Genomic DNA, 25,052 nt, shown 5'->3' on the forward strand with positions numbered 1-25,052 from the left:
TCTCACTCAACTTCTTGTGAGAAGGAGGCAAGTGGGTGGTGAGGAAATGGGAAGCACTTTCTGGATAAGTGATAAGTCTCCTAGGGTATGTCTACACTACAGCACTAATTCAAACTAACAATTTGAATTAGTTCATTCTAACTAAGCTAATTCGAACTAGTGTATCTAGACCTAAAAACTCGTTCGAATTAGTGTTTTGCTAATTCAAACTAGCATGTCCACACTGAGTGGACCCTGAACCGAAGTTAAGGCTGGCCGGAAGCAGTGCCGGCAGGGCATCAGGTTAGGACTTAGAGCATGGAGTTGCTGTATCAGGCTAGCCGAGGGCTGTGCTTAAAGGGACCCGACCCCCAACCCGGACAGACAGTTCTCAGAGTTACCCACTTACTTGTGTACCTCAATCAGGGACAGCAAAGCAGTCCTGACTTGGAGTGCCCTGAGTGCCCACACTCGGCACATCACAGCACTCGGCCATCAGCCCTGCTGCACTTGCCTCAGGCTGCCATCCGGGGGGGCCACTCGGGGGGGGCTGCAGGAGAGCTTCCAGCCCGAGGAGCCCGCAGAGCCACTCCAGTCCTCCCCATCGGGGGCTCGTACCCCATTCCTCTCTCACCTCCTTCCACTTACTCCTCCCTAGCCCCCCTTCCTGATGTAAAAAATAAAGGATACGTGTGTTCAAAAATAGAAACTCTTTTTATTTAACAAAACCGGGGGTGGAGGGAGACTAACCTCTGGGGAGACTGGGAAAAGGAGGTGGAAGAGGGGAAGAGAGAGGGTGGGAGAGGGGAGGGAGAAACCTGGGAGGAGGGAGCTGGAAGGGGGAAGCCAGGGGAAAAAGGAGGAGGGGAAGTATCAAACTATGGTACACCATATCTTCAGTACTGTATACAGATGTGATCTCCGCACCCCAGAAAAGATATTTTGGCCTTGGAAAGGGTTCTGAAAAGGGCAACTAAAATGATCAGGGGTTTGGAACAGGTCCCATATGAAGAGAGGCTAAAAAGACTGGGACTTTTCAGCTTAGAAAAGAGGAGACTGAGGGGGGAATATGATAGAGGTCTATAAAATCATGAGTGGTGTGGAAGGGTGCATAAAGAAAAGTTCTTCATTAGTTCCCATAATAGAAGGACTAGAGGACACCAAATGAAATGAATGGGTAGCAGGCTTCAAACTAATAAAAGAAAGTTCTTCTTCAAAAAGCAAATAGTCAACCTGTGGAACTCCTTGCAACAGGAGGCTGTGAAGGTTAGAACTATAACCGAATTTAAAGAGAAGTTAGATAAAGTCATGGAGGTTGGGTCCATGGAGTGCTATTAGCCAGGGGGTAGAAATGGTGTCCCTGGCCTCTGTTTGTGGAAGGCTGGAGATGGATGGCACGAGACAAATGGCTTGGTCATTGTCTTCGGTCCATCCCCTCCAGGGTACCTAGTGTTGGCCGCTGTCGGCAGACAGGCTACTGGGCTAGATGGACCTTTGGTCTGACCCAGTATGGCCGTTCTTATGTTCTTATGTTCTAAGCTCAGGGCTCAGGGTCGGGAGTCTCACTGGACCACCTTGATTTTCATGCAAACCTGCTCCTGGGTTTGCATGTGGCCTTTGGTGGCCAAGCTGGCAGCTATCCTGCCCTAGACGGCCACTTTCCTGTGCCTAGTGCGGAGGTCGTGGACGTTGGAGGCCTCCCCCCAAACCTGGATGAGGTCCACGATCTTTGCATTAGACCAGGTGGGCGCCCACCTCTTGCAGCCCCGGGCAGGCTCCTGGGAGCTGCCAGCCTGATCCCGGGAAGAGGCGGATGGATGGGTGGCAGCGGGTGGCTGGCTCGTGCTGTGCCAGGTGCAGGGTCTGCTGGCTGGGTGCTGGCAGGCTTGCACCTGGCACGGGCACTGTAGCCAGAGCATGCCCCTTTAAGGGCTCTGGGGCTGGGAGGGGGACAGAAGAGATTCCCTGGTTGTGCCCAGAGTGGCCACCAGGGCAAAATGGGAAGGGCTAGCCTCCCACTAGTGGCTACACAGCCCTTAATTCAAACTACTTAATTCGAACTAGGCGTTAGTCCTCGTAGAATGAGGTTTACCTAGTTCAAATTAAGCGCTCCGCTAGTTTGAATTAAGTTCGAACTAGCGGTTTGTATGTGTAGTGCCTATTAAAGTTAATTCGAACTAACGGCTGTTAGTTCAAATTAATTTTGTAGTGTAGACATACCCTTTGATTCAGGAAGTTCATCTGCTGAGGTAGCTCCAAGGAAAGGGTGAAGGTTCCCATACTGCATCCTGCTGGAACAACTCATGTTCCTCTGTTTGTTGGATGCTTCTTATTGGGGATGGGAGACTATGGGCTACATGCTTTGTGGGTGTAAATCGTGTAACTCCATACACTTCAGTGGTGCTGTGTCAAGTCATGTCAGTTGAGGTTCTGACCCAGTATAATCTGACCCAGAAATAGCTGCAATGTCATTTGTTCCTGACGATCACTCTAATCCCTTGCCTGTTGCTGCTGGGAGGGAGGGGAGGCAAAAAAATCGGAATAAGGTTTCCAGCTTTGGTGCTTGAGTTTGATTCTAATCAGCAGGCCAATTAATTTTTCAGTCCTGATCAATGGGGCAATACACCCAGTAATATTAATGAGACCCATACTCATGCAAATAGAGAAGAATAAATGAATAAGCTGCATCGCTCACCACTGAGCTGTATGTTTTCAGGAATTAATTAAAATAATTTTTCTGAGTGTATCTGGTGTCTTTCAAGGAAGATGTAGCTGGAGTTCGAGTGTCCGAAGGGGAAACAAAAGGAGTCAAGATCAATCACCAGGTGCTGCCCAGCAGGACAGAGCTATGGGTCAACAAAGCAGAGCGTCTCAGTGATAGGGCAAAGCTGGGGTGGTCCTTGCTAAGCAGGTTGAACTGGATCCTGAGTGATTCCATCCTTACTGCTTGCTTTCAGCTTACTATCATCAGGAGCTGATTTGTAAATTATTATTTTCATTGCATTCGTTTATTCCAAAACAACAACCCAAACCTCCTGCTCTATAAAAAATATTCATGCTAAGCTTCACTTCACTGTGAGAGCAGATCTGCTTATGGATTGTACACAGACAGCAATCTTGGACCATTGAGGTCAATGGGAGTTTTACCTAGGAGTAGTATTTGACCTGCTTGTACTGCATATAATTTACGCAAATGGATAATGTTGTGTGTAACTATACAATTCAATTTAAACAGCCCATGTTAGGGCAATCCTTTTGTTTCCTCAGTACTGCTTCTTTTCCTGCTGTTTGATTAAACATTTTTTTAAAAACCCCAAACCCTTGAAACAGGAAAAATGTTAGAAGAAAAGAAGAAACTAATTTAGAAATCAGATAGAACATTAAAGTGCTTTTGATCATATTTAATTTTTATTGGCTGCTTTGTAGGCCCAAACAAATGACATTTTCCAACACAATGATGGGTTTGGTCAATAACAAGAACACTAGGCTGTGTAATCAGTTAATAGCATACAAAAAATAGCTACTGTAGTAGCCTCTTGTGCCAATATACTATATACCGGGGGCCTAATTGTAATCTCAAACCTGTACAATTCCACTGACTCCAACAGAATAATTCCTAACTTCATTGTAGCTGGCACAATGAGCTGGATAACGCTGATATGACCGTGAGATTTAAAAGAAAGGTTATGATATGATAGCACTTTCAGATTTATTGTAAAGCCTTTTAAAATGTTTTACCTGACACCATCTCGCCTCCATAGCCCTGCTTGACAAGCGAGAAGACAGTCTTTTGCTGGTGTGCACAGTCAATGCAAGCCTGAACTGCCTGCTGTAGGACCATGGAAGGTCTTTCAGGCCCAAAGTGATCTGGAAGCTGCTGCACTTTTTTTCTGTCAAGGTATGGCCCCACGTTAGCCTGTTTGTTGACGTAAATGCAGACTGCAAACACAAAAATCCCAGCGCAATTTTTATTACAAGACACTGACCTGACAACCAACCTTGTTTACTGTTTTGTATAGTTCATGATATTGAATTAAGAGGGTGAAACATCATGATGCACAGTGACACAAATGAGACGACTAAATTCTGCTGGTTTTGCTCCCATTGAATGAATAGAGCATGCAGAAATAGGCTGTTGATAAGTAATAGGTTTTGATAAGTAATGACAAGATACATGCAATTAAGAAAGTTACTAAAAATTCTATAGATGTCTGCTTGAGAGCAGTCGCTTGCAGTCAGGGGCAGATGACCGTTTTGCGGTGCCCCGGGCAGCATAATTCCGCGGGGCCCCCCCTTTGCCACGGCGCATGCGCAGTGATGCCATGTGCATGCGCAGCGGCGCCACGGCGCATGCGCGGTGCTTTCTGAAACCCAGGGCCCGGGGCAGCCACCCCGTTCGTCCTGCCCTATATCCGCCCCTGCTTGCAGTCCACCACAGTGTGCAGTATGTAAGGATTACAATATTTCCTGAAGTAAAACTAGAGTGCTACGCATATCAGCATATAAAATAAAATAAACTGTAATCCAATGTTCACTTTTTGCATTTAAAAACTACATTTAATATACCTTATTTAGAAATAGTATTTTTAGTCAAATATTTTGAAGCCACTCCTTATTCCAAACTCTGTAAAACATCAAGATAATAAGCCAGTACTGTATGCTACTTGGGACTATGGCCTACTAGTGAATTGCAAATTGCATTTTGTTCTTGGGAACTACTGAGGCCTTGTCTACACTTACCAGCACCGTCAATCTACTTCAGCTACGCAAATAGTGTAGCTGAAGTCAACATATTCACTGTGGCATCTTGCGTGTGGTAAGGTTGGCAGGGGCTGCTCTCCCATTGACGCTGGCTACTCTTTGGCTATGTCTATACTGCGCCCGTTTGGCGCAAGAAATATGCAAATGAGGCGAAGTGTGGAATATCGCAGAACCTGATTTGCATAATTAATTAGGCTCCTTTTTTGCGCAAAAACCCCTCTTGCGCAAAAGCCGTTCTTCCTGAAAAAATGTGGCAGAACAGCTCTTATGCAAGAGGGTTTTTTTGCACAAAAAGGAACCGTGTAGATGGCTCCTTTTTGCGGAAAAGCCTCTTGCACAAAAATGGAGCCTAATTAATTATGCAAATGAGGCACGGCAATATTCACGCTTCACCTCATTTGCGTATTAGTTGCGCTGAACAGGCACAGTGTAGACATAACCTTCTTGTTTGGTGGCGTACCAGCATCAACAGGAGTATGCTCAGAGATTGATTTATAGCGTCTAAGCAAACATGCTAAATCAATGGCTGGGGGATTGATTGCTATAGCCGCGTAGTGTAAACAAGGCCTGAGTCGCACTCAATACTCCAACTTCCTGATGTGCTCGGCTCTGTCGCTGCACCAGCTCACAGGGGCTGTCACAGACGCCTGAGCTCAGACCCCAGGCGCTTTTATCTGATTGTGTCAGATGACCAGAGAAAAGTTTCTCGCTTAGAGTGAAATTAAGCCCAGAGTTTAGAAGCCCCACGGGAAGGTCCTCCAGACCATTCATGATCTGCAGTGGGGCTGTGCAAGCTAGAGGGTGAGGGCAAGCTAGAGCGTGATCTGTACGCCGGGTCATGCATAGAAGCCTCAGAGAAAGGTGGTTGCTAGGGGTGAGTGCTAGGCAGAGTGTGAGCATAGCTAGGCCCCTGGGGCTGTGTATAAAAATTGCTGTCCTGCAACAGGCACTGGGAGATAAACACCTTGATTCTTTCTGAAACAGAAGTGAAGAGAACTGCTGCCTGTGCCACCTCCAAGCGCATTAGCAGTCATCGTACCCTGCATTGCCATCCATCCCAAGCCCTCAGAAGTGAAGGCAAAAGGTTGTCCTTGTATTGCAAAAGTTTGGAATAGAGGACAATAGTAAAAATATATGACAAGTAACTCCCCAACAGAGGGCACTGCTGGGATTAAAACTGTGTAGGCAGCAGCATGTTGAAATCTTCTGCAGCAGCGTTTGTAAAATGGTTTATAGCATAGTTAAGGGCCCCAGCTACACTAAGACAAGGCTAGCCATGGCCTTGTTTAATCATGCACAAGGTTATCTCAAGGAATCCTGTGGCACCTTATAGACTAACAGATGTATGGGAGCATAAGCTTTCGTGGGCAAAGACCCACTTTGTCAGATACATCTGACGAAGTGGGTCTTTGCTCACGAAAGCTTATGCTCCAATATATCTGTTAGTCTATAAAGTGCCACAGGACTCCTTGTCGCTTTTGCAGATCCAGACTAACACGGCTACCCCTCTGGGATTATCTCAGTTTCAGGGGGACTCTAGACGAGCAGACCTGGGTAAGTGAAAAAGAAGATATATTATAATAACTGGCTGTGTGTGCTAGGGTTGTCCTTTTCCCAACAATATAACATTATCCTCTGACAGAAATCAGATATGTCACAACAAATATTAAACCTAGCGGAGGACACGGTGACAGCTGTGTAATGTTGGGAGTAATGTACAGTTTGCATCACCCTGATGAAAATCTAGTGCTAATGCCAGACTGCACTCTAACGGGAAGGACTCCAGCAATAAATCCTGGGCAAATATGAATATAATAGCAATAATGCTTAACATGACATTGTGCCTTATATCTTCAAAGTGCTGTACACCGAAAGATGCAATGTAGTTAAAAATATAAACAGTGTCTGTGAACTGTGGAAAGCTCTTAGAGTATAGATTTCCTAATCAAGTACAACGTAAGATGTAATACAGTGGTCCCCAAACTTTTAAGAGTGGTGCCTCCTCTTAAACTGTCTATGACCCCTCTTGAGATGGGGCTGACAGCTCCTGGAAGCTGACTCCTGGAGGGGGAGGGGATGTTGCAGACAAGGACAAGGGGGGCCAAGCTGGAGGCAGGACCAGGGCTGGAAGTGGGGCTAAGGTCAGGTATGGAGCTGTGGCCAAGCCATGTTTGGGAGCTGAGGCTGGGAGCAAGGTCAGGGGTCAGGAGTCAGGGCTGCAGCTGGGGTGAGGGGATGGGCCAGTATAGAGCTGGGAATGCGGCAGGGCTGGTTAGCACTCCCTTCCTATCCCCCATAAGGATAGGGCCCCACTGCACCCTTCCCCTCAAACATTCCTCCACCCCATGGCTTGGGGACCTCTGATAAAATAGAATATCAAGTCTCAATTTTGATCTGTGTTTGTATTTCTGAATTTGGCTCTGGGATCTGCTTCATTTGCCTAAAACTGGATTTGATTATTTGTAGCACCCTATTCTTGGTTATAAGATTGAGTAAGAAGGATTTGGTGGCAGGAGGGGTTCCCAGATGACACTTAGATTTCTGACATTCAGGAGACTGAAGGGGAAGTACCTAGATGATTTAGGAGTTCAAATTTCATTGAATTCTGTTCCCAGCAATGCCACAGACTTGAAGAAGTCACTTCTCTATTGTGCCTGACCTTAGCTCTCTGTAAATTAGGGAAAACAATATTTATCTCACAGGGTATTGTGAAGTTCTGTTATTTAATATATGTAAAGCACTCTGTGACCCAGAATGTGAGGAACTAAATAAATGCAAAATATTATATTGTTATTAGACTGCTACCAAAGCAGAAGGGAGATATTTTTTCTTTCCATGCTTGAGCTAAGAAGGGGTTTGGAGTTTATTTATTTCTAGCATTATCAATCCTGTCTCTATATGTAAGTCTCAGAATAAATCCATCCTCCCCCAAATTATGACTTGATTTGTCTCTCACTTACATGAGTTTCACTTCACTAACTTAATGGTAATTCCTAATGTACTCCAACGTCAGTGAGAAAAGAATCAGGCCCATGTTTTCCATAAATCGTTAAAGCTCGTCAGCTAAAAAGGGCCAACCCTCAGCTGGTATGAGTAAGCAGAAGTGACTTTAATGAACTAGTATTGACTTACATCATTCAGGATCTGACTCAGAGACATTAGATCATATTCTTCTCTCTCCAATAAATATAAGTTTCTTCTTTTCCCAAAATTAAATTAACAGGTGCCTTAGATTTGTACTACACCACTGATTCCAGTTAAGGCTTCATCAGTGCCAGAGCAATTCTGATATTAGAAATATAAGTGCATGGGAGAGGTTTATTATAATCATAGGTGACTGGTGCCTGCAAGAGGTGGGAGGGAGAGCAGGGAGGGCCACTCAGAGGAACAGAGAGGAGGCATAAAGAGGACTCCTGTTTAGCAATTAAAATGTTGCCAGGGGCACAGGGGGCAGTGTACCTTCCAAGTGCCACCATGAGTCCGCTATGGATATATTTATTCCTGGGGGGACAGATTTGAGATCTGTTCCAAACCTGTTTTAAAAACATAGAGGCAGGACTTCTATACATGGGCCCAAGTGTCCACTTTTCTGTACCTTGTACAGGTATTCCCACCTGTACAAAGTACATATCAAATGCTACAACATCACAAGGTTATTGTTTTACGTGAACTTTGCACAGAAGTAAGTGACCATCCAAGGTGCAGAACAAAGGAGAATCAGGCCCACTGATTCTCCTAGCCTACCTTCACATTATTCAGTCAAAATGCACTACAGTCTTCTAAAAAATTACAGATTAGAAGGCTCCATCTTTAGTCCATGTGTTTAGCAACCAGTTTAGTTGGCAAACATATTAAATCCTTCTGTCTGTATTTTTTATGAATTAAGTCTGTTTAAGAAAGCACAAGCACCCAGCTATCAAACTACTGTACCTGCCCACTGCTTTGCAATGTGGCATTTGAGTCAACATACCAGTGAGAGCTTGTGGGGCAGCTGAATTGGGTATTGTAGCTGCATCCTGAGGGATTGAACTAATATCAGGTTCTGGTGTGCTTCTTGGAGGAGAGATTGCTAAAGGAGTCATCAGAACACGAGACTTGAGCTGTAAGACATAACCAATTTGGGTAATGAAAATATATACAGCGCAATGTATTTTTATCTCACACATTTCACTTCCACTTAACTCCCACTTAGCAATTTGCCCTCGCATCGTTTTACTTCCAGCCAACAGAGTCCTTTTGCTCTTTGAAAGATAATGAACTGAAAGACACTGACATTGATTTGCAATGTGCAATAACACTTTAAGCATCAGGATACAATAGTATACCCCCACTGAGTACTTATTTATGCTTGAGCAAAGTGAGTGTAAAACACTAACAAATCAGAATGGCACACACTTTACTCAGGTTTAAATAAGTTGACAAGTCTCAAAGCAACAGGAAATTGGGTTCTTTACCCACATCATAATTTAGGGAATTTTGCTCTCTGTTACGCATGTGTAAATCTGGTGCAAACCCACTGACTCAAGTGGGGATAATGAAAATGGGATTTGGTTCTTAACGTGTTTTACTGGTTAATGTCATGTTGTTACTACCTAATAAATGTCAATTGCGTCATAGTTACACGTAGTAATCCTTTTACCTTGTGGTATGATTTAGAGACATTCATCTACACAGCCAAACAAGAACATTGCGACGAGGAGTCCTGTGGCACCTTACAGACTAACTGAAGTGTAGGAGCATAAGCTTTCGTGGGCAAAGACCCACTTCGTCAGATGCAGGGTGGGTCTTTGCCCACGAAAGCTTATGCTCCTACACTTCAGTTAGTCTATAAGGTGCCACAGGACTCCTTGTCGCTTTTGCAGATTCAGACTAACACGGCTACCCCTCTGATACTAAACAAGAACATTGAGTCTCAGAGCACAGGTCAACAGACTTGGGCTCACAAGTCCCATGCTACAGGGATAAATATATCATGTAGGTGGTCAGGCTTGGACTGGAGAGTGGGCTCTGAAGTCCAGCTAGAGGAAAGTAGTAATTTGCTGCATAGACATCTCCAAAAGCATCATGAGTACTTACCATATAATAAATAGTACAATGTGAGTGCCTTGATAATATCTGGCAATGTCCATCCACTCAAATGATGGTTGGCTTCCTCATAATTAAAAAAAACTGGAATAAACACATATGGGTCCTGAAAGCATCACCCTCATTTTCTCTTTTGCTGTCATTGATGAGCTTTAAGAGTGCATGACAGAATATTAGCTACTCTCCAGCTCACAAAAGGGTGAATTCCACATTCTGCATCAGCTGGTTCCAAGATGTTCTTCTTACAACTGATTTTTTTAAGGACAAACTACAGAATGCTACAGAACAGTGGTTTGGAGGCAATTAAACAACTTTCACATCTGTATTCACGATGAGCTGCATTGCTGCCCACCAGCCTTCACTGAAATGAGGGAAGGTCTGCAAAGGTTCTAAGGAAGTCAGTACTATTTGCTGCAACCCCAAATTGTGACCAAGATCTTGTGGAGAGACAGACACTCTTTGACAAAGATTCCTCTTGCCCAACAGTTTATAGGTCAGATGGGTGTTTGCTAATCGGTGCATATGCCTAAATCAGCAACCATGTTGTTTCATTATAGTGGTAAAACCATAATGGTCTGATCCAAAATCCACTGAAGTTAATGAGAGTGTTTCCACTGTATTTCATGGACTTTGGATCATGGCCCAAAAACAGACTGCTTCCAATTACTGCTTCAGGAAAAGGGGTCAGCATCTCTTGAACTCAGTTGTGTAATAATGCCACCATCTAGCGCTTTTCATTGGTAGGTCTCAAACCACTTTACAAAAGGGGGGTGATATCATTCTCAATCCTCCCTCACACGACATACAGTCAACCTGTGGAACTCATTTCCAGGAGATGTTGTGAAAGCCAAAAGTATAACGCAGTTCAAAAATAATTAGATAAGTTTATGGAGGAAAGGCCAAGATGGACTGGGATGTAATCCCCTGCTCTGGGTGTCCCTCTGATTGCTAAAAGCTAGGATTGACCACTTGAAAATTGCCCTGTTCTGTGCATTCCCTCTGGCATTGGTCACTGCCGGAAAGCAACTTACTGTGCTAGAGGGACTGTCACTCAGTTCAGTATGGCCAGTCGTACAGCTGTTTTATGGCTGAGGAAACTGAGGTGCAAAAAGGGGAGCAACTCATCAGGGTGATTCAGCAGGAAAGTGACAAAGCTGGGAATAGAACCCTGACTTGCTGAATCCTAGCAAAGTGATTTACCCACCTCCGTTAGAAAGTGACACTTTTATACTCTTAATAAATAATTAACTAAATAAGACTAAAACCCAACTTTTTGTTGCAGCTGGTGCATTTTCTATTGGACCTATCTACCTAACCCATCCTGCCACACAGCCAATCACTGCTCCTTAAAAAACACTTCTCCATGAGGTTTATAAAACCTAGTCCTGCCCTCCAGGAAGTGTTTTCCAGAGTGCTCAATACAATAGATATATAATAACATCAAATCTACACTTCACCAGACAGTTAGGGTATTCTTTCTTATACTCCACCCCTCCTTTGTCTCAGGAGCCTGTGAGCTCTGTAAGGCAGGGGCTTCATTTCCTTACTAGCTGGAAAGAAGCAAGCTGATTTGTCACACTACAGAATAATAATACTATTGCAATTATTTTTCATTCAGTCCTATTGTGGAGGCACACAGCAAAAGCCCCTGCATTTGATATTCCTCGTGGTTCTTGGTGCAAAATCAAAACCATAGGACTGACTAGCCCATTCACAGGAGCTGAAATATTTATGAGATGATTTCAGAGTTGCTATTGTTTCCTCTTTTTTTTTTTTTGCCAGGTTCATGGGAGCAGCAGAATGCAAAAGTGTGAGCTTGAAATGTCGTATTTCATTTTGGACAGTGGCTCGGCTAGCTCATTGATTAAATAGGCTACTGTGATGTTAGTTGTGTCATTATTCATTACGATAAATAATGATCCATATATAGTACTAGAGGGGTACCCAGTGTTTTATAAACAAGTAAAATGAACAATGGTGCTTCAGGTCAATGGAGACAAGAGAGTTTAAACATGCTAAAAATTAAGAATTGGTTAAGTGCTTTGCTGAATCAGGGCCTAGTTGTTTGATCCGTTTCCGAATTGAGCTAAGCTCTTGCTCCTAATGAGACTTTATGGCAAGAAGCTCTACAGGCTAACTGTTCCAAAAAGCATTTCCTTTGTCACTTTTAAATTTGCTGTGATAGCAGGTTATAAAACATGGCAGCTTCTGATGTTAAATCAACACATAGGTCAGGCCTGCAGGAGTTAGGCAGATTCATTCTGGTCCATTCTCCAGCATTATACTTAGTTCAACATTTAGAGAACTTTTGAATGCTCAAATTAGAATTGATAAAGTCTTCTCAGAGCCACGGGTGATTTTGAAACAATGAAAATCAGTGGTGGCCGGTGCAGTCGGAGGGGAATAAGTGTTGGAAAGTCTTAAGCTGGAGCAGGTTTCGCTTTGCAAAGGCTATGTCTACACTGCAGAGTTTTTGCACAAAAATGGTAGTTTTTGCACAAAAACTCCAGAGCATCCACACTACAAATGAATTTTTGCACAAGAAAAAGTACAGTAGATCATCAGAAGTCAGGGCTTTTTGTGCGAGTGTTATTCCTTTTTCTACAAGGAATAAGCCTTTTTGCGCAAGAGCTTGTGCGCAAAAAGGCAAGTGTGGACGGACAACAGGGGTTTCTTGAGCAAGAAATCCCTATGGGAAAAAGCTCAGGTGCTATGATGGCAATTCTGTGAATAGCCATCAGATCTTTCTTGCACAAGAGCGTCCATGGGAGTGTGGACTCTCTCTTGTGCAAAAGCACATGGCAGTGTGGACACGCTCTTGCACAAGAACTTTTTGCGGAAGATTTCTTCCTCAAAAAGTTCTTGCGCAGGAAGCCTGCAATGTAGACATAGCCCCCATGTGGTAAGTCAGAAAGTGAAATTGTTAGTTTAGCTGTGGTTCTGAATCTTAGCATCCCTTATGCTAGAATTCTGTGCTCCTTTTCTCAATCCAATTTGGTTTGCTTGTTTGTTTTTTCTTTTGGAGAAGGGGCATCTAAAAGTGCTACTTTGTGGTTTGGATCTTAGTCCCTCTTAATGACTTACAGCGGGCTGGCTTTAAACTTAACTCTCACACACTAGTCCCGAGTCCCCAAGAACTCAAGCCTCCCGAGTCACTTTCACAAGGAGCCCTTCATGAGGTGAGCAGTGCAGCTGTGTCAGCTTATGCATCTTTCGTGGAGCATTCTCAAACTTCTTGGTTTTCTTCTACATCTTCGTCCTCATTGGTGCATTCAGGGTTGTGCTCAAGAGCATCTAAACAGGGTGCTAGACTGCTGTGAGCTCACTAGTGTTTCAGCGAACAGTTTTCTGCAAATCTAATGAAAACTGAATTTGCAGTAAAGCATCCACGTAGAAATAAATGCCACTTCTAGATGGTTGGAATGGGGGAATCTAATGGCACGTTTTCACTACCTGCTAGATCAATGGGTAGCAAGTGAGCCAGTGTGGGTCGATTTATTGCATCTAATATAGACAGGATAAATCAACCACCAAGTGCTCTCCCATCAACTCCAGTACTCCACCATAACTAGAAGAATAAGCAGCATCGACAGGAGAGCAACAGCTGTCGACTTACCATGGTGAAGATATTGCAGTAAGCACATCTAAGTATGTCGACCTCAGCTATGTTATTCACGTAGCTGAAGTTGGGTAACTTAACTTGATGGCGAACGGTAGCATAGGCAAGGCCTGAGGTCATAACAGTAATGCCAGGAGATGAAATAGTAAGAGTGCTGCTGATGCTTAAATGCCTTTAGAGGCAGACTATTCCAGTCTGAACTATTGCTGTCCATGAGTCTGTGAATAGTTAATGCCAAAACCCTTTTTTTCTTGGGGTGATTCTCTTTTATTGTAAAGCTTACCAGAGCTGTGACTGACTGTGAGCTTGTGAAGAAAATAGAACAGATATGGAAGAAAAATGAAAACTAGAGAGAGCCAGACAGTCAAAGGTGTTGAAATAGTGTGTAGACTACATGAAAAATTCTCACTGTAAATCATACAAAGGTTTTATGCAGAGTCAAAATGAAGGCTCATGAATGATTTGTGGGAATATATCTAACCATGCCCCAACCATTATGATAATGTGGCAGAGGAAATGTCAGAGCAAATTATTCTGGGATGGGGGTTGGGGTTTTTTTGGAAGAATGTTCGGTAATTAAATCAATCCAATGGATGATACAACATGTAAATTAGATCCATGCCCTGATCTTATATTTCTTATTCACACATAAGTGTCATTGATTTCAGTGAGTATTTTACATGATTATATATATACCACGAGCTTTCATGGGCAAAACCCATTTCCTCACATGTGAGTGGAGAAAAAGGGGAAACCTCGCAATAAGATGCCACAGGACTACTCTTTTTTTTAAAGTTACAGACTACAAGAATACCCCTCTGACATCTTTAACACATTATCCTTGCTACTTCCCTCTGAAGAAGGGAAGTACAATTATCCCTATTTTACATGTGGGAAACTGAGGCACAGAGAGACTAATGGTAACATTTTAAAAAATGTCAAAATGACTTAGTGCCTAAATCCCATTGTCAAAAATGATCTAGACAACTAGAAGCCATAGGGTGTGTCTACACTGCAATTAGATGCCTGTGGTTGACCTCTGCCAGCTGATTCAGACTCAGGCTGAGACTGTTTAATTGTGGTATAGATCTTTGGACTGCAGCTGCATCTGATCTCTGGGACCCATCCACCTCATCGAGTCCTAGAGCCAGGACCTCTAGCCTGAGCCCAAATGTCTACACTGCAGTTGAACAGCCTTGCAGCTGGAGCAGCTGGCCTGAGCCAGTCACAGCTTGTTAATGGCAGAGTAGACATATCCTATGTTCCATTGCTTTGCAGAGAGACTTCAGCTCTTAAGTGGCTTTTAACAATAGTACATTAGGCAGCTGAGTCACTTTAGTACCTTTTGAAAGTGACTTGCCCAAATACACTCAGAAAAGCTGGGGCATAGTGGAGAATTAAACCTTGGTCTTTGGAGTCTTAGTCCAGAGTCCCGACCAAGGGACAATCCTCGCTACACTTCTGGCATTCACTTTGAACACTTCTGTGACATGTTTTTCCTCTAGGAATACCTACTCTTTGAAGAATGAGGGAAGCAAATTAATACCCCCTACTATGTAATAGTAAGAGCCTATTTCTGCTTCATGTTAAGTAGTACTTACACTCACGTTGGTTTCAGTGAGCTCACCCGCACTAATCAGCATCACGGAAGATTGCAGAACTGTCTCTAAGGCTGTAATCCTGCAACTGGTTCCACAAGGTGGTCCCCTGTTCCCACATGGAGGCTTTCTGAAGTCAATGGGATTAACTGATTAAGTAGGTTCAAGGCTCTATTCAAATCTCACCATGGGATCAGGGCCTATGCTTGTTACACACACTAGAGATATTGCAAGCGATCTTGGATCTGAAGGTAATGAAAACTAGAGTTGGGAGCACTTTTCTCAGCAAATAGTAAATTAAATGAAACATGTCTGGATTGTTTTTTTCAGACACCAAAACTATTTGTGAATTTGGGACTGAATCAGGTGAATAATTTGGTAAAGGGGGGAAAATTAAAAGTCAAAAGAGTTTTTCAGCCATTTTGAAACAAAACTTTGACTTTTTGTTTTAAAATGTTTCATTTTGAAATGTAACTAATTCCTTTAAAACAGGGCTACTCAACTTTGGAAGCCCAGGAGCCACAATGATATTCACAGCACATGCCGAGGGCCACAATTTAAGTGTGTTTGCATATGCATGCAAATATCTTATTTTACACTGACGGGCATGAATACAAAGATTAAGGCAGGCCCTATTTAAGTCAGTTCTGCTGGTATTAATAAAATACAGTATTTACCCGAATTCCATCTAGATGACAGCACTTTTAATGAGCAATGACAGTCCAGGAATTTAACTACTAAAACGCATCTCAACAGAAGACCATTGTATTGACTCGCCGTTGTGGAGCGTGTTCCCAGTGGAGGCCATATTCAAAGGATCCCACCTGCAGATTGCATGTTAAGCCCCACGTAAATCCAAACCGCACCGTGGGCCACAAACAAATGGGCTGCGGGTTGCACGTGGCCCACGGGTTGTGTGTTGAGTAGTCCTGCTTTAAAACAAACAAGTAAACAAAAAGAGATGACAAATATCCCCAAAGTGACAGGAAACAAAAACCTGAAAAGCATTTATTTCAAGTCAAACAAAATATTTCATTTACCCTGAAATTATTATTTTCCCCATTTCAGCAAGAAAATCAGGAAAAATTCAGTTACGGTTTAAATTGAACAAAAATGTTTAATGGATTTGTTTTGGTTATGTCCTTGACATCCCTCACCCCCACCCGACCCTCGAAAAAAAAATCATTCTCTCAGCCCTGATGGATCTGAAAAGAGCTAAGGGTCAAGTGTCAACATTAACACTTCATTCTATCATTTGTCATGATTTGTGTTGCAGCTATAATGTACATTTCCTTTTTGATATGTTTATACAGAGGTTAGGGCAGCAGTACAGCCAGTCTATACCCACCCACTAGGGGACTTGTTCCCTTGCTAAGTGAAAGGACAATATGTCAAGAGCAAAAGATGTGAGAGAAACAGAACCTATTTAACCCTGTAAATTACTTGAGAATTTATGGCAACAGCTAGTTCAATGAGACAGAAAAAGAGTTTAGAACAGGAGGAAAACCTCTAATGAAGTCTTAGAACAAAGAGGGATGCATTCAGTGTGTCAGGAGAAAAATTCATGTGCTGATGGAGCATGTTGACATGAGACTCTAGAAACATGTTGACACTAAAAACAAATAGCTGTCTATGTAAAAAAAGTCCTTGGGTCATTAGGTTCTATATTGTGATAATAAAGTGTCTTTGTTGTTCAAATCTCAGAAAAAAATAAATTTAAATCCTGGCTGTAAATTCATAGTTTGCTAAAATTTAGAAAGCATTTGTCCATCTGTTCTGTAATAATGCAGCGCACTGGTTGCTATATAAAAGTTGGTTGTCTGCCATTTCAGCATGGAGTCACTTTTAAAAATGCATCGAAATCTCATGGCATCAGAAAGTCATACAATTTGTGAGCTAATTAAATCAAGCGAGAGCTACGCATCAATAGATGTAATCTTGGACTGGCGCTCAGAATGTGTTTTTATCAAGATTTGTGCATGTTAGTAGAGAGCACCATATACTTAAACAATGCATACACAGACTCCTAACAGAAATGTTGCTTTGGTGTGCAAATCCTATAAAGCAAATAAATAGCACAAGGCCAACTATGTTGAATGTAACCGTGAAAGTCAACCTCAGAAACGTTAGCCAACAGCTAGAAAAAGATGTCTTATTTCTGTCTTTCCCGCATCAAAAAATAACATAGTCCCTCAAGATGCCAGGCACACACACTGGAGGCCAGAAATGAATGCGTTAAAGCAGACCCCATAAATAATGAATGATCTCCAATTCATTGCTTTTCTTTCTTCTCCTAAAGCTGCCAGCAAATGTGGAGCCATTAAGACCCAGGAGAGGGAATATTTTTGCCAGACCATCCTCCGCTAATTATGTAAACCTCTTCTTGATGCTCGGTCAGAATGGAGGAGCAGATCAATGGTCCCGTGATAATTTATACCACCTAAAGATCTGTCCCTGAAGGTGTCACTGCCTGAACAGTGATGCCAAGGACATGGACAATGTAATGAGACTCCTCAGCTCCCACTTGGGTGAATGGAGATTGGAAGGAGAAATAAAGAAATGTTAAGGTGCTAGTCCAGAACTTGGGAAACCGGGGGGCAATTCCCTGCTCCTCCAGAGGCTATGTGATCATAGGCAAGTCACTCAGACTCTCTGATCACTTTACTTCCCGTCTGTGAAATGGGCACATAGGCATTTCCCTATTTTACAGAAGCGTTGTGAGCAGAAATAGATTAAAGACAGTGTGCAGTGTGCATTTACCAAAGTGATGGAAGGCAGACAAATACCTATAATAAATAGAGTGCTCAATGCCTTGGAGAATCAGTACTTAAAGATGTTTTGAAACAAGTCTATTTGATTTCTTTTGTCTGCAGCCGCATTTGAAATCTCTCAGGGACAAAATTCTCTCTTAACTAGGGCTGGAGGCAATGAAGATCCAATATTTTTAAATGGTTGGATTGGCTACATTATATATTTCATAACTTCAGTGCCACTCACTTTGTAGTTCCATTGTTTCAGTTCCTTTTACTGCTTCTTTCTCTTTGCTGAAAGTGTCCTGTATTTGGTAAAACTACAGTCTGAGAAGGGGAAGGACAGGAATGAAGAATTAGATTTTTCAGAACATTTTCAGATTTTAGCTGAAATGCAACGCTAGTATGAAGAAATGAGAGCCTGCTAGTCTAGTGGTAACAGCAGGAGAGTTGGATTATGCTTCCAACTTTGTACCCAAACTTGTTGTGACACTTGGGCAAATAATTTAATCAACACGTGACTCAGTTTTCCCATCTGTACCTCAGTGTTATTGTTATCCAAGCATTGGAAAGCATTTGGAGATTTTTGGTATAAATGTATTGCAAGGGTGCGTATGTTGCTACTAGTACCCAACTAGAATAAAACAATCATAAAGTTCCAGTATTTTGGCATAACACACTGGTATTTATTGTGTACCCTTCTGCAATCACATAAATAATAACTCTTAAATAAAACAGAAAATAGTGTATCAGAAAAAAAGCTGGTCATGCCTTATTAAAATAAATAAACTGCAACATCTTACAGTAATTGTCCAAAACACTCCTTCTTGTATAAATGTTGCTACTGTATTTTGGATGGTTAGTATAGACTACTGTAGTATTTCCATAGCAGACACCAAGCCTGTTGTTGAGCTGGTTGTATGTTTAATGCTGCTTTGTCATTTGCTGACATTATTCACAAGGATGTCCCTAATGTGAAATCTTAAAGATAGCTGGTAAAATGTTTCATGGGAACTGGGTAATGGACCTGGGAGATGTTATCTAGCATTGGGGAATCTGTTTTTAGTGTGTGTGCATGTGCAGCACCCAGAACTCTAAGTGGCCACTTAAAAATCTGAATCAATAGCATGAGGGGACAGTGAAAGACCAGGTGCTGGAGTCTGAGTGGGTGGGAAGAGAAACACCAGAGATGATGCAAGGTGCTGTGGTAATTTTAGCATGGGAGGAAGGAGAAACTTCTTAACACTTAGTAAGGCAAAGCCTGGGAAGGGAGGACAAGATGGATGGGGAGGACAAGGAAGGTTTCACAGGAACAAGGTAGAACATGGGAGTGAGGGAGGAGAATGAATAAGAATGGCCAGCAAAAGGAGGGGGAGCACTGAAACAGGTAGTTTCCGATTAAGGATGCTTGGATTTTTGTCAGGCCCGGTGTTTGGACAGCAGCCTCCCGCAGTGGTGGGTCTGAGCAGCAAGCAGCAGAGCTCATGGCTGATTGCTGCTGGCTGGGCAGCTGTGGCTAGAAGAGGACCCAAGGAGGAGCCAGTGCACCATGGTGCCCTCCTCTAACCCCCACATCAAGTCCTGGTTAAATCGGACAGAAGGACAGAAGGCAACCAGTAGCAGAGTTATGGGTCTGCCAGGTCTTTCCCTTTTCTCTTTTAGGTCCTGATTTAGCAAAGCCGTTAAGCATGTGCCTAACTTTAAGCACAGGAGATGTCCCATTGAACTGACTGTTAAACACATATTTTATTCCTTTCTGAACGGGGCTCTGATTCAGTGCCCACAAAAATCAACAGGAATCCTTCCCAGTGGGGTATAGATCAGGCCCTTGGTGCCTTAGACTGTAAGTTTTTCAGAGCAGGAATGTTCATGGGGCTCCGTGGGGTCCCAGATTGACTAAGAAGGCTCCGTGTTAAATAACAGGAGAAGCACATGCAATGAGAGGTTGTAAAACATTATTCAGGAAGCCCTGGGAAAATTAGAGGCTTATGGGACATGGGCACTTCAGTGCATAGGTGTAACAGGCTGTCAATGTTACCTGGTCCTGTTAGAATTTGTTGGCTGTGCTTGAAAAGGAGTGAGAGGGTTCTCCTGACTCTCAGAGCCATGTGGCTCTTTACCCTACCTGGATACAAGGCAAGTAAGACCAGCTTGAACAAAGAGAATGTAAAGTGAGGGCTGAGCAGCCCTGACGTGGGAACTGGAGATGCAGCCAGACCTGCCAAGGATGCTTGAAGTGAACTGGGTTATTGTAAATGTGTTTGTTCTGCCAAAATTCCAGAAGAGGATGGCCCAAGAAGCCTTTCCAAGGAAAGTATTAACTGGTGTGTGGGCTTGGTTTGAAAGAAGATTGGAAAAGGTGCTCTCTGTTTTCAGGCGGCATCTTTATAGTTTCTGTTCAGGATCTTTAGTGATTTATTTATTTTCTAACTTTTGGCAATTTGAAGCTTTCAGAAACGGGCTGCAAACTCATAACTGTCCATTTAACATAAAGTAACACAAATCCCAAACACTCATTATACACCTACCTGCTTTCAAAACCCCACTGAGGAAACAACAGAGCAATCTTCTGCCAACGCCAACGCCTAACTAACTAGCTCCTTTTGCTCTTTAGCATACATTCTCCTTGCCACAGTGCCTTATTCATGCTCTCCCGCTGTGCAGCGTGGTGGCCAGCTACAAACACACAGCTTCTTCCTTGACAGCAGACTGGTAAAGACCTACATTCGCTAATCACTGTCGGCCCATGTAAACCCCCTCCTCCCCAGATCAGAGCAGAATTTGGTTTACTGTCTTCATAACAAATGCTAAACATGAGGCAATCCTCACTAAGGCCTGATCTACACTACACAGGCTTACGTAAGGCAGCTTACGTTGACCTAATGACTTCAGCGTACACACTACTACTGCCTTGTTCCCGCTGATGGAAGTGCCCCTACTATTCAGACACAACAACTCCACCCTGAGAGGCGTAGTTAGGGCGAGGCATTGTCTGCGCAGACACTGCATTACTTACATCGGCTGTTGGTTGTCTTGGAGAGCTGGGTGGCTACACTCCACTCCTGCTTGGCAGCCAGGGCAAGAAGCCTAGGTGGTTGGATTCTGCTCCTGAAGCAGAACAGGGAGGTGAGAAACCTTGGGAGGTTTTGTCCCTACTCCCAGTGGGAACAGGAGGTGAGGAGCCCCAGGCAGCTTCCCTGTTGCTCCGGGCACGAAACAGGAAGGTGAGAAGCCCTCCTGGCAGGGAACATGGAGCATGGAGGGGCAGTGAAGCTGAGAGGCTAAGGGTATGTCTAAACTGCAATACTATTCCGAAATAACTTGGTCCGCATGTACACAGCAGGCAGTTTTTTCGAAATAGTGCCACAATACTGTCAAGCTGGAGGACTTCTTACTCGGACTCCTGTAACCCTCATTGTACGAGGAATAAGGGAAATCAGAGGAGGAGTGCTATATTTCGAAATAAGTGCTGTGTAGACGCTCCCTATTTCAAATTAAGCTATTTTGAAATAAGATACGCAATTCACATAGCTCAATTTGCATAGCTTGTTTCGAGTTAAGCCTTGCTGTGCAGACACACACTAGGTTCTTAGTTCCCCACACTGCACCTTTTAGACTGGTAGATGAAACTGGTGTGAATGCTCACCACAGACCCAAGGAGAGCAGAGTGGACATGCATCACCGCAGTAATTACTGCAATGTCTGTAAGTTGACCTAATGTAGGTCAACTTACATTACTAGTGTAGACATGCCCTAAGGCACAATGTTCTAGGTCACTGCCACTGACATGTTTTAAATCTTTTCTCGTCACCTAGATTAAATGAAGTTTGTGGTCTGAGTCCAATTGCTAATTGGCAAGTGGCCCCATGACACTAACTACCAGCACAGCTGGCAGCCTCAGCAGAGAAGCTGAAGCCATGGAGAGTAAAAGTGAACTATCTTTCTTTACTTAGAAGAAGTTCCTCCAGGTTAGGTTTGAAGCATGGGAAAGCTGGCATTGCTCCTGCCTATACTGATACTCTCTGGCGGCTAGAGACACACTCCATCTTCAGGAGTCTCACTCTGGGAACTGGGAAACTCCAAATTAACTGAGATTTTTCAGTGCACTCTCCTGGAACTCTAGTTGGAATTCATCACACTGAGAGCTGGTCACAATTTTTCAAATAAAAAGACACAGTGCTTTAAAAAAAATCAAAACTTTCAAATTATTTTAATGAAAATATCTCTTTTCACCCAATTTCCCCTTCTTTCCTCTTTTCTCAGACTTTTTCAATTAAAAAGAAAAATAAATAGATGAAGACAGAAAAAATCATAACATCAAAAAATGTGGATAAAATGTCTCAAAAAATTTTTGAACAATAAATTATTTTCAAACACTTCCAGATGAAAACATTTTCAACGGGTTTGCAATTTACCCTCAATTTTTTATATCAGTTTGCTACTTAGTTCCTGTTCTAATATTGCATTGCACTACAAAGGCCTTTGATGCATTTATCTTACATTTCAAATGTTATGTCTATTGTACTATACTTCAAAGCATCAGACACAATCATTAACAGCAAAAGGTGCCTGGACATGGTGGGGTTGAGTCTACATACCTTATACCCAGGTTTTCTTCCTCTTTTCTTTGGGATCTTCACTACTGGCAAGGAACCAGACGGTGCTGAATAGAGATTGTGAACGGTCATTTTCATTGGAGTAGAATGGAGTGGGGGTCTTCCTCGTTTTCTACCAGGTATTCTTGGAGACTGCATGTCAGCAGTATCCCCTCTTGGAGGCAGGGAGGCCAAGTGACTCATATGCAGAGGAGCTACAAATCAACAAAAAACACCAAGCACTTTTTATTGTTTGCAACAGAAAATAATTTTTCAAACCATGTAAAAGCCAAGGAAATTGTCTCACTCTCCTATTTTGCCTCACTGATTTTTGCTACGTGTTGGAAAAAGAACAAGGAGCTAGAGCACTGTCTGACTATTAAAAATGTACCTCTGAAGTGAATTTTCAAATATTGGTGTGTCCAGCCATTTGTTTTTCTGGGCTACAAATCCAGATCCCTTTCTTGCAAACCCAGCTGCACTGGTTAATAATGCAATGTTGCTGACTCTTGTGATTTTACCCCGATTTTCATAATACTTGGTGTTTTTCTTAAATGCCCCATTCTCCGAGACACATGATAAAGTGAGAATCCCAGCTTTCATTGTCAGAAATACATTTTTAGCCCTCCTGGTTGCAGAGAAAAGTCTGAAAAAATGCCCCAAATGCAGGGCAAGGAAAGCAGCAGGAAATTAAAAAGAACCCCCTGTTAAACTATTTTTTTAAAATCTCATGATTTTGGGGATTCATGATTTAAATGCTTACAGCTGACCTTGCTGGTAATGTAGTACTGTAGATCCACTTACTTCAACAGGATCATTTACAATAGCGAGCAATGTTCTTGTGAATAACTGTGTGGCTTGATATCTCAGGGGCGGTTCAATATTTTGCCTAATCAAAAGGTTGAAAATAACATCGGAGTATGCGACTGACAAACAAGATTCACATTTCTGCATTCATTGGGGTTTTTGGTTTTGGTTTTGGTTTTTGACTTTTTATTCCTGGAGCAGAAAAACAAAAAGCCCCCAATGCCACACAAAGTATATTTATTTTTAACAAGTTAATGACAATGGTTTAATAAAATGACAGGGACCTGCTCGGTTTGAGCAGACCCATAATGTACTGTAGGATTTACAGACTGGTTAAAAGATCATTAGTCCTTCAACACTCTCAAGCAAATGGTTGATGCCTCACACCAGAGCAAAGCAAACACTGCATAATACAGCGAGCATGTGGAAATTAACAGAGTGGAGAGGGATGGTGCAGTTAGACGCCCTAGATGAATACTGATAACTCAGGATCTATGTGGAAACCCACTGTAAATTTTATTTTCAGAAAGTCATGCCCCTGCACAGAGGTAGGGTTAAAAACAGCATGTTGAATACAATGTGAATCAAATGCAAAGGTTATCGAGCACCACCACTTCTTTTCTTCCTTCTTGTACAATGCATAGTTTTTATTACTGCAGTACCTTTTGACCCATGCCATCTGACCCTCTACTGCCACCCAAAACAAAAATCTTCTTGACATTTCAGATTACCTTAGAAGAAGGTGGTTTCCAGGGAAGGAAACAGAGGGTATCAACATTCTGGGTGTGACGCACACTGACACAGACATGAAAGTTTGGCACACACAAAAAAAGGTTAGTTTTTTTTTTCTCTTTTTAGTTTGCTTTTCATAAGGACTAAAAAAAAATTCTTCACAGAAGAGACTCTCAGGCAATTGGAAACTGTGTTTATACACTGCAAATGTATTTGTTCACTTATGAGAAAGGACAAAATGACAGAGAATAAGGACCTGATCCCAGCAAGCCCATTGAAGTCAATGGAGAGTCAATGACCATTGAAGTCCATGAGCCAATTAGGAAGTCTTTCCTTTGACTTCACTGGGCTTTGGATAAGACTTTGCACTTGATAAGCATGTCTTACATGTGAAGACAAAACTCTGTTCTGTGGGCATTTGATACAGCACTAATCTGTTCACTGAAGTTACAATCCATGTATGTATCACATAGCATGAATACGAATGATGATCTGACATTATAAAAGAATAAACCTCCCAAGTGAAAAAAATGTGAATGGATTCAGGTTATGATAAGCCAGTACCGTCAAAGAAACCTCCTTTCCATGCTTATATTGAATAATTTCACAGAACAAATTTACTTTGTAAGTCAAAGGATCCTTGCTATTGAACTTTTTCTGTGTTTATCTACCTACCTTAGGCCTTTCTAATGCTCGTGGAACTGTAGTTTCTAGGAGCCAAGAAGTAAAGTACAAAAGCAGCTGACGGGTGTTCCACGCAAGGCACAACCAAATGACAGGGTATGCAAAATAGACGTGTGTCATCTTGGCAATACCACTTTGTACGTTCTTGTATGTATGCATGCCTGCCTCTGACGCATTGGCATGAAGTCCATCACCAAGAATCTCACTCTAGAGCCCAGGCGCTGTCAGAACTCCATCGCTCTTCCATGTGCAGGTCCCAAATGCCTTAAGAACAACTGAATATAAAACTGCTCTAAGCCATCCCCTGGGATATTATTCCACTATCACATCAAGGGTCTACTTTATTAATGCTAATTTTATGAAGTACAAAGTTCCCAGAGCACAGGGCTGGGAAATGGAGAAAAGATGCCAGGGGAGGGAGTGTTCTGATGGGGCAATGGAC

General features: G+C 42.7%; 1 protein-coding gene across 4 annotated transcripts in view; it reads right to left on the reverse strand.

Moving 5' to 3' along the window:
- Positions 1-25,052, reverse strand: part of SCML4 (Scm polycomb group protein like 4) — a 128,634-nt gene that overhangs the window by 55,573 nt on the left and 48,009 nt on the right. For all 4 annotated transcript variants that reach the window (XR_012902620.1, XM_014573691.3, XM_075923965.1 and 1 more), the window contains exons 2-4: positions 22,391-22,602; positions 8,711-8,840; positions 3,718-3,918 (exon numbers count right to left, since the gene is read on the reverse strand). Coding sequence is in view for 3 of the 4 variants with exons in the window: in XM_014573691.3 (XP_014429177.1) it covers positions 3,718-3,918; positions 8,711-8,840; positions 22,391-22,602 (543 nt within the window). In the remaining variant the exon portion in view is untranslated. The remainder of the gene's footprint in view (positions 1-3,717; positions 3,919-8,710; positions 8,841-22,390; positions 22,603-25,052) is intronic.

This window comes from Pelodiscus sinensis, chromosome 3 (genome assembly GCF_049634645.1).
Source record: "Pelodiscus sinensis isolate JC-2024 chromosome 3, ASM4963464v1, whole genome shotgun sequence".
Taxonomy (NCBI): Eukaryota; Metazoa; Chordata; order Testudines; family Trionychidae; genus Pelodiscus; species Pelodiscus sinensis.